This window comes from Cetorhinus maximus, chromosome 3 (genome assembly GCF_964194155.1).
Source record: "Cetorhinus maximus chromosome 3, sCetMax3.hap1.1, whole genome shotgun sequence".
Lineage (NCBI taxonomy): Eukaryota > Metazoa > Chordata > Chondrichthyes > Lamniformes > Cetorhinidae > Cetorhinus > Cetorhinus maximus.
In genome coordinates this window covers 18,105,905-18,120,398 of record NC_135881.1, presented here as the reverse complement: position 1 = coordinate 18,120,398, position 14,494 = coordinate 18,105,905, and the positions used below count along the sequence as shown (strand labels likewise).

Genomic DNA, 14,494 nt, shown 5'->3' with positions numbered 1-14,494 from the left:
TCCAAGTCACTCACCGTCCTAACTTGGAAATATATCACCGTTCCTTCACTCTCGCTGGGTCAAAATCCTGGAACTGCTTTCCTAACAGCACTGTGGGTGTACCTCCACCACATGGACTGCAGCTGTTCAAGAAGGCAGCTCACCACCACCTTCTCAAGGGCAACTAGGGATGGGCAATAAATGCTGGCCCAGCCAGAAAAACCCACATCCCGTGAATGAATTTTAAAATTACAAGTCATATAGTTGAATAAATGTAAATTGGCTTTTATGAAATAGTGTTTCTTTCAATGTAGCGAAGTGCGCTATAGACACTTAGAACTTGATATTATAGCACTTTATCTCATATCAGCATGGATCCTGAAGCCTGCCCATGATGGATACTGGGGGAGTTGGCATGGTCGGTTTAAGGGCAAAGGGCAGGTGGGTGGAGGGCATGGTCGATATGAGTCGGTACTAAATTGGGATAGGGGCTTTAAGGGCTATGGGGTTAGGTACAAGGGCATAGGTTGGCATGGGGGTGGTATAGTGCTTGGGTAGACATGAGGTGTATGAGGGGTCATGGGGTGGGTACATATAGGACATGAGGTGGCATGGATTGGCATTGGTTGGGTGTGGGTGTGTGTGGGGGAGTGAAGGTGTGTGAGGGGTGTGTAGGGGCTGGTGGCGTGTGTGTCAGCTCCACCTCTGACTTCTGAGCAGTTTGAATTGCTCCCACTCCCTGGGTTCTAGACCTTGGGCTTATTTGGGGATTGTGACAAAGTGCAGCAGACAACTGGTTTTGGTGCAAGAAAAAAACTGAGTTTATTGAAGTCACAAATGAACTTATAACATTAGGATTACACTGATATTATACAGGCTTACAAAGTACACTTAGTTAAGAATGGGGAACACACGGCATAACGAGGGAAAATCACGCTACTAATCCCCTTACCCTTGGTCCCACCCCCAAAACCTAACTAAATTGAACTAGGAGAGGTCAGGGATCATGCTCACCAACCAGGGTTCCTTGACAGTTCGAAATCCAGCCAGGTAAGCCGGTTGCAGTTTTGGGGTACGTTCTTTGTGTCCTCTGGAGCCTGCCGTCCCCACGTGGTCCTGGTCTGTGGAATCTGCGAAGGTTCTTCAGTTGGGTGGAGGGCGCGGTTGTGGGTTGTCGATCTTCCTGGAGAGCTGCAATTGTGGCCTTGTTGTCTTTGGTTGAGCCTGCCACCCCGTGCCTCTTGCCGTGGTGTTGCCTGCAGGCCTGCAAACCTCTAGATCTCCTTCCTCTGCTTGGCTCAGCTCCCTGTTTAAACTCTGCAAAACCACTCGCCCTTCTGTCTCCCTGCCCAAAACTGCTTTCAAACCCACTCCCAAGTGCTCACTCTCCAGCTCTGCTTTTAAAACTGCTCACCTTTCTGTGTTACTGCCCAAAACTTCTTTCAAAAAACTCCTCACACTCAGATCTGCTGGCCCAGTTATACTGTTTTTTTCGAATTTCTTATCTCAATCCAAATCAACGTTAGTTCTTCGTTTGATTTTGGTGGGCTTCCCAAAGTGATTGTTGTCTCGTTTTTAATGGGCTCGCATGATGTTTATCATTGTCTTCCTGCGCCCGTAACTAGTCTTGAACTAGTTACGAGCACAGGAAGACAATGATAAACATCATGCAAGCCCATTGAAAAGTATGTGTGGAGTATTGATGGGTTCGCATAATTGCATTGATTATGGTCTTCCTGGCCCCGTGGTTAATAGCGATTATTTATGCAAGATTTTGATGGGCTTTAGTTTCGTGTTGATTGTTTTAAAGGGAAGAATGCGTATTCTGTCTCCTCTCGTTGTCTGGTTTCAGGTAAAAGTCCAAAAGTCATATCTTTGTTGATGATATGAAAAATGTGGGAATTTTGAGAACCCTTCAGGTGAGGACTGGAGGGATGTTTTATGTTTATTTCTTTTTTTAACTTTTTGGACACAGTGCTGGAGCGCCTGGACTTCCGCCCAGCTTGCCTCCACAGCCAGCAGCCTCTTCATTTCTTCCTGACTTCTAATCTAGGCTGTCAGTGCCTCCCCCCACCCCAGTCTGAAAATCCGATGTCTGTCAGCCATTTATAGTCAGGTTCATGGAGCCAGGAATTCTCCAAATTCGACGCACCTGACTTGCGGATGAAAATCCAGGCCTACGTGTCTTCTTTAACATTCTACACTTCTATGTTCTTGGTAACAAAACCTGCGTTGGTGGCACTTAATAATTGGTACTGTATTTTCTTTCCTGATTGTTCCTTTTGTAGAAAAACCGGAGAAGCTAATTCCACCAAGATTCCTGGAAAAGTTCACAAGCAAGAATGTAAAGAAAGGAACGAGCATTACCTTAACCGTCAGGGTCGAAGGTAAGATGGATTTCTCACCAGCGATTGTCAAATCTTATCTCTATCTTGGGATATTTATAAGATTGTTTTGAAAAACCACATAATGGCAGGTGCGTTGCTATAATATATATTGCCAATGGTTCACACTGAGGAGCTTGCATTCTCATGTGCTGCTATAGCAAGGTGGCTAAGCTCACAGGAGAGAAGGAGGTTCTCTAGTCACCCCAGATCATTCTCATGCTCCTCCTAATGCCTTGAGGACATGAAAGTAATTTTATAAGACTCTGCTGCTGACAAATAATATATTGGAAATCTTCAAAGTAATTTGAATACTCAAATTGCTAATAATACTTTTTACAGGATCTCCAATACCTGATATAACATGGCTTAAAGAGGAGACAGTGGAAGATGTTGTCTGGATTAAACAAGATACACCAGGTTATAAATTGGCCAGCTCAAATATGCAGCACAGTCTAATCCTGCTGGATATAGAGAAAGAGTACACTGGAGTCTACACCTGTATTGCTACAAACAAGGCTGGCCAGTCCATCTGCTCTGCCCACCTGGATGTTGTAGATGGTGAGCAAAATTTACTGATAGATTTGTCATAGACAGTGTAGTGATAGAATTTTTTAATTAACTTAAACAGAAATTATAGTTTATTTTTTCAAATTAATTTTTATTGCATTCCAATTTGTCTCTGAGAGACATGATAAGGTTTTTTATAAATGCAAGTCTTTAAGATTATTTTGGCCAGCAAGGTACTGGTTGCATATATGACCTGTAGCATCAAATTGCTTTTGGTTATTTTACTGCAGTACAATTTTTACAAATTTATATGTGATGAGAAACTATTGTGAAATTATTACAATCACTATAATTGTGAAATTTATAGTGAAAACAAGTTTTCTTATTGCATCAGTTTCAAAACTAAAGAGACAAATTAATTTAATTGAACCATATGCATTATCAATTTACAATATTTGTGTGTTTCTGTTTCATGCAAGAAGTTGAAGCTTCAACAGAAGAAACCACAGCTGTGAAAGAAGCTATTATGCAAACATTCTTACACGGGTAAATTTACCTAATTAGATATTTCTCAGAAAATACAGGGGAGACCACTTTAACTGTTTAAATTCAAATGGTAGCTTCCCTGATAGTTTAATATAGTACTAAGCTGTACAAATCAAGTACATTCCAGCTTTGACACCTATTTTTGTTGAGTTAACTGATCTTGGTAAAGACAACAGCAAAGGTGCTGCAATAGATCTAGGCACACCACTAGCACACTGGAGAAAGTCAGCCAAAGTTTCTGCTGCTGATTGCTATCCAGTGAACTCTGCTGAAAACTGCACATGTGGATGGGTAAGACAAAAATCTAGCTAAGCTCTGAATGTGCTTTTTGTTTACTTTGAAGACATACGGATAAAGAATGGCCTTTTAGACCAGATACAGGAGAGTGTGACTTATCCATAGAGCTAAACGTCAGCACTAGTGTGTGGCTTCAGGAGAAAAGATGGGCCAGGATTTTCCATTCATCGGGCAGGAGTGGTGGGCAGGTCCGGGAGCGGCTGGAAAACAGGCTACTGCCAGCAATCGGCCCCCAGCCGCGATTTCACACCGGCTGGCCCATTAACAGCCAGCTAGTGTGAAACGTGCGCTGAGGAGCTCAGTGCTGCCGTGGTGAGGGCAGGAGGAAGGCAAGCACGGAAGTCTGCACATGTGTGGGGGAGCAAACACTGAAAGCTCCCTGAGGGCACAGAGCTGCCTGAGGAGCTGAAGAATTGAAGAAACGGAACTAAAGATTTTAAAGATGATATAAACATGTCCCCACATGTGACTCAGTCACATTAAGAGTGACATGTTTAAAATGATGGTGAAAAACATTTAATAGATTTCCATTTACCGTTGGAAACATTCCGCCCGTGGATGAGGTTTTGTTAATAATGCAAAGACCGCCTGGCCTATTCGTTTGCCCGCCAACCTTAAGGTTGGACAGGCAGCGAAAAATACAAATTAATAATTGCTTAAGGGCCTTAATTCATCTGTTAATTGTCGGTGGGCACGCAGCCGACTCTCGCACATGCCTGCTGACCGAAAGATCACGAGAGTGCGCGAGGCTCACCCGATGTCATCATGCATGATTTTACGCCCGATCGTGTCAGGTGCGCACCCGCCAGATGAAAGTTAAATCCTGCCCATGAGGGATCAGTTGAAGAAAGGAAGAAGCACAAAAGATACTCGTGCATGGAAGCCTTTCTTACTCAGATCAGATCCTTTCCTTTGAATTTGTTTCTCCCTGTCCTGATCTCTTACCCTTTACTTGAATAAATAGACCTGGCAAATGAGCAACCCAAAAAAATTGTACTTTTCTGGTTGACCAAATGGGCCATGGTTTGAGTTGCATCGACCTCTGCATTTCCCTCTTCCAAACCAGAACTTGTTTTGAGACACTCAGCTTGAGTAGATTGGCTTGAAATAAACAACTTTAAATAATCTACCAATGGACTAATGGGATAAGATTAGCACACATTTAGGATAAGGATGGGGGCAGGTATTATAGTGCAGGTCACCACAAAGATTTAAAGAAGAAATAGAGAAGATCAAGTAAGAGATTGGTTAAAATCTTGAAATTGTGGGACAAATATAGTGAGATGTTCAGAGTACTGTGGTAAGTAGAGCCGGTTAGCTCAGTTGATTAGAGCTTGTGCCTAATACTGCTGATGGCATGGATTCAATCTCCCTACCAGCTGAGGTACTTCTCGAGTAGCCCTGTTCTATTTGCCCCATTGAGCCATGATTAGCAACCCCCTGATGATGAGGATGCTATATGAAGAGAGAGATTATGGGCAGAATTTTGACCTTGGCAGGCAGGCATGTGCCTGACCCGCTCGAGCATTAAGTGATGCATGTTGACATCGGGCGAGCCATTAATTAAGAGGCCCTTGACACCCCAATTGTCAGAGATTTAACGTTGCCCGTGCGATTTCTCGCCCGTCACACGGGCAAAACGGGCAGGCGAGCAGCCCACAATTTGCAAAAGCTCATCCACGGGTGGGATAAGAAAGGTCAGCAGCATTGTCAATGTGAGTAATGAGGAGTTTTGGAGATCGTGTGCTGTTGGTTGCTGGACAGCTTCACCTTGGTTCTGAGCTTCATTTGAGCATTTCTAGGCTTCATTTCCGGACTCATTGGTGTATTCCAGGCCCCTGGAGGATTCAGAATCTGTAGGCCCTTCCAGATATCAGACAGCCCTCCATTACTCTAGTAATGGTGATTGTGGTCTCCGCTGGCGGCACCTCCTCTGAGAAGAAACAGAGGGGCAAAAGGGAGAGGAGGTCAGGTGTCCCAATGCAGCCTCTGGGGGAGGGACCTGTGGGAGGAGAGGCGCAGGAACAAGGGGCCCAGGGCCAGCAGGAATTCCAAGGCAGAAGGGGGCTGCAGAAGACGCCACTATCCTGCCGCCAGGGTTTACATGCAGCAATGCAGCTACCTCAATATGTCTGAGGTGCAATGCCAAAGGAGGCTCCTCCTCTCCAGGAAACCGTTAACTCTCTTTGTCAGATGATCGGGCCTGAGATCAGCTCCGAATGTGTGGCTGGACACCCCATGCCAGTGGCTCTGAAGGTCACAACGGCCCTCAACTTTTATGCCTTCAGCTCTTTCCAGGGCTCAGTAGGGGATCTTTGTGGAGTCTCCTGATCAGCTGTCCACAGTTGCATCAAACTGGTGACAGAAGCTCTGTTCAAGTGTGCATTGACTTTCATTCATTTCCGCATGGACGAGGCCAGCCAGGCTGAGCGAGCCAGAGGCTTTGCAGCGATTGCTGGGTTCTCCTGCACCCAGGGTGCCATCGACTACACACATGTGGCCATCAAGGCACCAGCGGGTGAGCCAGGTGCCTTCGTCAACAGGAATGGATTCCACTCCATGAACGTGCAGATAGTGTGTGATCACAAAATGCAGTTTCTGCAAGCCTGTGCAAGGTACCCTGGCAGCTCCCATAATGTTTATATCCTGAGACACTCCCAGGTGCCGGGGCTCTTCAGCACTTCAGCCCGACTGGATGGATGGCCATCCCTTGAAAAGGTGACTCATGACACCTCTCCGCCACCCAAGAACAGAGGAGGAGCAGCGGTACAACAGGTAGTTGAGAGGACCATTGGTCTTCTTAAGATGCGCTTCCGATGCCTGGACCATTCAGGTATTGCACTGCATTACCCCTCAGAGCGTGTGTCACTGATAGTGGTTGCATGCTGCACTCTCCACAATCTGGCACTGGCAAGAGGGTACCCAGTGGAGGAAGAGGATGTTGACGCAGCTCCACAGGCAACAAATGATGAATCCAGTAATAAGTCCGAAGATGAGCCTGGTGAGGCAGGGACACCAGGGACGTATTGATCCAACGCTCCTTCAGCTAGGGTACCAAATAAGAACTCCCACCTCATGTCAGGGCTGCTGCCTCCACCCTAGATCCAGAAAGGACCATTTCCTTGGCCCCCACGATACACTCAGTGCATGAGCAATAAAGTTTCAAGAGACCCATGTCCAGCATTAAATACTGGCCTACCCTGCACCTACAGAACAAATGAAGCATACCCAGGCCAATGACACAAAATCAAATGTCACTTAATGTTGGAACTCACAGATTCTTGAACTGAACAATAACCGGTGTTTGTAGTCACACCATTAAAAACAAGAAGCTAAATGGGGGAACATAAGATCACCCGTGACCAGCCCCTCTTGTGCTTAGGGTGCTTTAAACTTACATTTACAGGTGCTACATCTAGGTCCTCCCCCCTCGCTGGCACCAGCATTGGAGACACCCTGCTGACTCTGTTGTCTCGTTGGCCTTGATGGCCTTGGCGGTCGTCCTCTGGCCAGTGGAGCCTGAGCTGGCCCCGCCTGGGTGGGAGTGGCCAGTGCCATGGCTGGCATCTCCCCAGGCGCCGCAGTTCTCATCAGATGCCACGGTCACTGGCAGAGGAGTGGAGGAGCAGATGCCGTCAACCAGAGCATCCTGAGAGGAGCCCGCAGAGACGAAAGACGTGAAGTGCGCCAATGTGAGGTCGCTCTGGATCTCCCTGCTCACCATTGATGGACAGGCACCTAGCTGGGATACTGGGTGCCCATCCATCTCACACATGGACACTGACCAGCTGAGGTCATTTCCTGTGTGTGGGCTTGCAGATCCGCAACCCCAGGGACTCCTCATTCTGTTCCTGGAGCAGCCTCTCCATGAGAGTCGCCAATCTCTCCATGAAGGAGGCAGTGCGCCCGGCCATGAGGATCAACAGTGCTCATGCTCCACAGGGACTCCTCCAAAACGGAGACCATTGCACGCATACCCTCATGGATCTCCGCCAGATTCTCCCGCACACCCCGCTGGACATCCAGCATCTGCTGCTTAATGGACGACTCCTGGGGCCCATCATCAGCCTTCAACTGAGCATTGTCCTGGTCACCAGCAGTCCTCCAACTGCTGGCGCCCTAGGCACTCTCTGCCTCCCCCTGCACCTCAAGCGAGTGTGAAGCGCTCTCACCACTGTGCACTGAGATACTAGACGGCGATCTAATGTACACCAAAGTGCTCGTATCTGCGCTGGTGCCTGGTTGAGAAAGCGGGTGTCTCACTGGTGTGTGGGGATCATGGTGGTCCTCTGGGGTCAGGGGTAGCCCTCCAGGGTCATGAGTGCGAATGTCTGCTGGTGAACCTACAAGGGAGCAGAAGAACATGTCATTAATTAAAGTCATCACACTGTCACTGTGCATGCCAGGCACCCTGGTGAGACAACAGAGATCTGCATCATGGTGACATCGTCTTTCTTTTATCAATGGGGACTCCAGATTTGTGGCTCACATCAATGAAGAGGGTACACGAGAATGGTTGCACAAGCCGAAATTCTCATTTGCCCTGCACTCTTACCTTCGTCTCACACCCCAACCTTAACGCAGCTGGTTGACCGAGGTGCATGGCGCCTCTCAAGCTCCAAGGCCTCCTGCTCATTACAGGAGAAGATGAAGAGATGTGGGGATCCCCCGCCAGTCGACGACCTTTCAATACTGTTATGGGATATCTTCTCCTGAAAGGACAGAGGAGCATTGATTAGTCCATTCTTACCTGCAGCACCATTGCAGCCTGGCCAACCCCAGCTGGGGAACACCTTGCAGGACACATTTGAGTCATGGACCTTGAGCTGCAAGGCACTCCGTCCAAGCAGCCAGGGTTCACCCCCTTGGCCAACTCCGGCATCATTGACAGTTGGCACTTAGACTCTAGCATCCCTGAGGTCCACAAGGGATGGCCAGCCCAAAACACTTCAGCACACTTGCCCATACCAACACGTACTCACCCTTCCTGCGTGCAGCAGGTCATTGAAGCGCATCTGGCACTGGAGCCACATTGTGGCTGCTCACCTGAGCTGCCACCTCCTCCCATGCCTTCTTGATGAGGTGCGGTGGCCTCCTCCTCCCATCCCTGGGGACAAGGGTGTCCCTTCTGGCAGCCACCTCTTCCAGGAGAGCATAGAGGCACTTGTCGGAGAAACACGGGGCTGACTGCCCTGCCGACCTCACCTCCCGCATGGGTTCGCCTTCCTGGGTCTCAGCCATGTCGCTGTTGCAACTCCGACACAGGCAGCCTCCCTGGGGCTGCCTGCACCGCTTTTGAATCGGCCGGCGGGTCAGCATTGGTCAACAACAGGCCCCCGCTCGCCCTTTCTCTGAGGTTCTGCAGCCAGTTTTCATGCTGGGTGGGCCTTAATTGGCCCGCCGGCATGAAATCATCTTCTGCCTTGATCGCAGGTGGCGGTCAGCTTCCCAACTGCCACCGTCCACCCCTGCCGAGCTCAACCTCGGAGGTCACAATTCTGCCCTATGTAATGTAATTTGCAGACATGATGGGGTGAAAGGCCTCCTTCTGTGCTTTAACATTTCGTGATTCTGATATGAGGGGAAAGAATTTGTAGTAGGATAAAGGGAATTAATTTTGACATCAGCATAGTTGGGTATATGGGGTATTTGTCCTGTGATGTTGCTTCCTTCTTTCAGGAAGATACATTATGCAGAATATATAACCAGGGCTACATAGAATGGTAGGGCCAAAACTAACTGATCATTTTCAAATAGTAGGGGTGGGTTTTTTTCTATTTTTTTTTTCTATTTTTCTAATAACTGTTTTCAACTTGATTGACATGGTTCGTTTAAGGAGTATGCACATCACATGCTCTGCCCAGTGGTATTTCAAAATTTCACCAGAGTTTTATAGATGTCATATGACCCCAATTTTCAGAGTTAATGAGACTCCCACCTGTTTCCAGAAGGCACCTTTGCTGCTTATTTTAGGCCCACTACAATGGTGGCAACCTGGATGTCAGCAAGATTGAGGCAGTAAGTGTTGTGCTATCATATTCAGCATATTAATGCCCTGTTCCTGTCCAAACTAGGGAGATGAAAATCAGGCCAAATGCTTGTTACTTTGATATGTTCAGAGATTTGTTAGTGACACAATTGTGGCTGGATTATACAGCCCGCTTGCCGGGCATATTTTCAGCAGAGGCCACATAAAATATGTTGCGTGGCTAGCCCACTGCCTTCCTGCCCAACCCCGACCTATTCCCCAAAGTTGGCAGCTAGCACGCCATTTTTAAAAAGATAATTGCGCAGTAGAGCTTGTTAATAAGCCAATTGACCTGAATATTAAGCTGGCCTCAGCATAATACAGTTTGCGTGCGTAGTTAGGCAGGAATGGCAAGGCCATTTTTTTAACCCAGTTCATTAAAAGATAGGAAGAAAAGGGGGATATGTTGTTTTGGTGGGAGCTTTGGGTGTATCAGGGGCACCCTCCCAAGATGTCACCTTCCCTTGTCACTTACTATCTGACCACCAAAACCCACCCCCCTCACTCCCTTCGTCCCTCGTCCTAGGCTCCTTGTGTCACTCTGCAGCCATATTCTCTTCATCCCGAGGCATACCTGCAGTCCCAGCAGCACCCACTACTGAGTTCTGTTGCTGCTAGAGCTGCTGACCAATCTGATTGGTGGGATTTCCTCTCACTGAGGGGTGATAGTCCCACCCTCACCTCCTTATGGCTGCCCAGAGCACGTTATGGCTGTAGAGCAGCCTTGTTTAACGTTGCTCAGTCTTGTGGCGGGGGTGGGGGAGTGGGTGGAGGAAGGAAGCTCCACAACCTCCACCTCACCCCACTTCCCCCTAAAATTCAGCCCATGAATTGGGGAGGTTTTTCTCCCTGTCATGCGGGGTGCACGCCGCCATTTTACGTGGGCGGGCCAATTAAGGCCCGCCCAGCTTGATGCGCATCCGAAAGTGCTCAGCGCTCTCTGTGCGGGAGGAGGGAGAGTTGGGGCCTGCGCGCGAAAGAGCACAGAAATCTCCCTGAGGCACGGAGCTACCTCAAGGAGGTTAATCTGATTGTGAAAACTTGAAATATAGAATTTAAAAAATTATTCAGACATGTCCCCTCGTGACAGTGACATGAGCTGGGACATCAATGAATTTGAATAAAAATTTTTATTACACTTATAAGCCCTTCATGAAACCTCATCCCGCCCGTGGATGAGATTCCATGAAAAATGCGAAGGCCACCTGGGCTCTTTGCCTGCCCCCAAACCTTAAGGTTGGACGGGCAGCCCTGACAAGTGCCTCAATTAGTTGATTAATGGCTTTAATAGGCCTTTGACAGTTTAGCGGAAGTGCAGCTGACTCTGGTGCGCGCCCGCCAAACTGAAGATCAGAACAACGTGTGGTGATGTCGGCATGCATGCCCGACATCACCGCGCATTATTTTACGCGTCGCCGTGTGGGGCCCGCCCCTGCACACCGAATGGAATTTTCAGGCCATAAGTTGGCACAAAAAGCTTTTACACATCAAAAATTACGGCTAAGTTTATATCACTTGCTTCGTGAATGTACTGTGGCAAAATGGTTATGTTAGTGGAATAATAGTCTGGAGATGTACTAATAATTTAGAGAATATGAGTTCAGACCTGGCAATTTGAAAATTTAAATTCAGTTTAAGAAATCTGGAAATAAAAAGCCATACTGCCCTAAAAATCTATAATGCTGTTAGAAAACTGAGTTTACTAATGTCCTTTGGAGAAAGAAACCTGCCACGTTTATCTGGTCTGGCTTATATGTGACTTGGTTCCACACCCACATAACTGCCCTCTGAAGTGGCCAAGCAAGCCACTCAGTTGCATTAACGCACTGCAGAAAGGAATTGTGGCATTAACTTCACCACATGGATTGCAACAGTTCTAAGAGTGGCCTACCACCTCCTTCTCTACATGTTAGGACAGTAAGTGCTTGTCTTTCCAGTGATGCCCATTTCCTGAGACAAAAAAAATATATGGTTAGATGTTAAAGAAAATGCTGCTAAATTCATTTAAAAAACTGGTTGTAGATTGTTTCAAAAATAGAGTTCCTAATTCTTTTTTTTAATTTCATTTCTTTATTTTCACTTCAACTGTGTGACAATGATATTATGTCTCTGATAAAGACCACAAGAAACTGACCGTAAAGAACCAGAGAAAAGTGAGTATCTTTGTACAACTTAATGAAACGGTAAGCTTATTGAAACATTGAAGCCTGCTCTTATGGAATTTTATAGTTTAAAAAACGTGTGTACCCGATCAGCAAAAACAGTGCTAAACTTATGGATATTCTCTTGATTACAAAGTGCTCAAATAGTTTTCAATTTACACAGATATTTATTTTGTGCACATTTTTAACTAAAAACTAAATTACATATGAAACATATAATATTTATATTTCATTCTATTCTCTCAATGCAATTTTTATAGTTATTATATTTTTAGATTTTACAACACAAATGCTTCTCTAGTTCCCAGAATATTTTCCTTTATTGTATTACAGATCAGAGAGAAATACTAACAGAAGTCAGCAGAGAAGTTTCTACAACCACAGCCTTCCCGCAGTTTTCACTAGCAGATGTCGGCACGGAAGAATTCCTGCAGAAATTAACATCTCAGATCACGCAAATGGTCTCTGCAAAAATCACCCAAGGTGAGCCTTGGGCAGTAAAGATTAGTCTAATGTAATCTATTAATTTTGAGAAAGCTAATTTAGAATGTAATCGCCACCAACGCCCATTAATGGTGCCTATAACAAATAAGCATTCAAATTGAACTCTGTCTCACATTCTATGGAATTCGAGTGATCCCATGCACATTTGGACAGTACCACTAATTTGTAGTTTAAACCTCCTGCTCCTCAAACAGAATTACATTCTTAACATTTCAGGTCTGTGACCTTTCATCAGAACAAACCTGAAACGGTAACTCTGTTTTTCTCTCTCCACAGATGCTACCTGACCTGCTTGAATATTTCCAACATTTTGTGTTTTCATTTCAAATTTGCAGCATCCACAGGCTTTTGCGTTTATAGAATTACATTCTTGTTAAGCTCATGGCACTAACCCACTCCTCGGCCGTAATTTTACAAGCCCTTTGGAGGCAGACTGGGAAGCAGAAAGAGTGGTAAAGTGGCATTAGTAGTCATCGACAGGGAAGCCTGACATGTTCCAGCTGCCAGGAAATATTACCAAAAGAAGAAACTGTAGCGGCTTGGCCACTGGCCACCTAATTGGCCTGTTAATAGCTATTTTACCAAGCCAATGGTAAATAGCTGCTGGGATTTTACAAGGTTTCAAAAAGCCCTCCACCACATGTTGAGTCTGCCACTCCCATAAAGATGGGCTCCCAATAACATCACCAGGAGGGCTTTACTTTGCAGGGATTACATGGCCTAGGGAGAGGATCCTGGTGACAGTGGGCACCCCAGTGGCTCTGATGTTATGTTCAGTGTTCACTCCTCTGATCGCCAGAACATGCTTGTCTGGACCCAGCACATCCATGACTCACTTACCAGTCCTTCAAGAGCACTTCAATATGGAAGTGCCCTCTTCTTCTCTCTACAGGCTCAGCAGCGGCCATCTCTATTGGTGAGACGGCTGAGGCTGCAGTGCTGCAGGTCATCTGATTGGGCCAGCAGCTCAGAGAAGTGTGTCGCCATCCTTAATTGGACAACAGCCCCAGCCTTTTAATTGGCTGCCACAGATAAAGTTGTTCCTGCAGTCCCATCCTCTGCTCATGCAAATCAAGGAGCTGCATTTGGTCCCAACATCAAGACCCACGGCATGCAAGTTAGATTCCAGCCCTCCTTTCTACCTCTGCCCTTCTATCCATCCACTCCTTCCACATGCTCCCTACCTAAATGTCACTTTCTGGCCAGGATTTCCCGGTCAGTGAGCGTGGGGGCGGGCCCGCTCACAGACGCATAAAATGACGCAGGATGACGTCAGGCGGAAGTCCAGATGTCACCCCGCCCCATTTCAATTTTCAGGTCGGCGGGGGCTCAGCCAAATCAGCTGTGCCATTGACAAAGTAATTAATGTAATTAGTGGACCTGCCCGTTCAACCTTAAGGTTGGTGGGCAGGCCAGGAACCCTGGAGGGCATTGGAAAAAGGATGAAACCTCAAGCACAGGGCAGGATGAGGTTTCATGTATGTTTATAAATTTTTAATAAAAGGGAAACTGAAAGTGATGGGACATGTCAGGGAGATTTTTTTTTTCTGTTTTCAATATTTTTTAATGTGTAGCCGATCTCCCTGAGACAGCACTTAGCCCCAGGGAGATGAGCGCGCGCATGCATGAAAGAGCGCACTCTTGGCTCAGGAAATCCCGCTCCCCGCCCGCACAGGGAGCACATAGCGCTTCCTTGCGGACGTCACGCTGAGGCCCGCCCCCATAAAATGGCGGCGCACCCCCAATCGGGGGGAAAATTCTGCCCTCTATCTCAGTGCCAAGAAGAGCTCATCCTGAAATAACATCAAGCTGAAATACCACCCGTGTCGAGAGTCTTGTACTACTGAGTAACACAATGCATTATCGCTGTTGAAACCATGTCACCAGGGCAAGTGCACTGAGCAAAGGATAGGTACTTCCATACTGAAGGAAAAACCCCAAAGCCACTCATCCAAAACCATCCTTGTACACCAATTGTAGAGCTGCACTGCAGAGGTCTGAGAACTGGGAATGGCATGTGGTATGAAAGAAAAGTTTCCAGAAGTAAAACAAGCACTCAGAATTGTCTCAGGGATTCTCCTGAT

The 14,494-nt window shown here is 46.9% G+C and overlaps 1 protein-coding gene across 1 annotated transcript in view; it reads left to right on the top strand.

Moving 5' to 3' along the window:
* obscnb (obscurin, cytoskeletal calmodulin and titin-interacting RhoGEF b) overlaps nucleotides 1-14,494 on the top strand; it is a 691,209-nt gene that overhangs the window by 599,266 nt on the left and 77,449 nt on the right. The window contains exons 72-76 of the mRNA XM_078536828.1: nucleotides 2,268-2,366; nucleotides 2,706-2,924; nucleotides 3,353-3,419; nucleotides 11,863-11,897; nucleotides 12,240-12,389. Of these exons, the coding sequence (XP_078392954.1) occupies nucleotides 2,268-2,366; nucleotides 2,706-2,924; nucleotides 3,353-3,419; nucleotides 11,863-11,897; nucleotides 12,240-12,389 (570 nt within the window). The remainder of the gene's footprint in view (nucleotides 1-2,267; nucleotides 2,367-2,705; nucleotides 2,925-3,352; nucleotides 3,420-11,862; nucleotides 11,898-12,239; nucleotides 12,390-14,494) is intronic.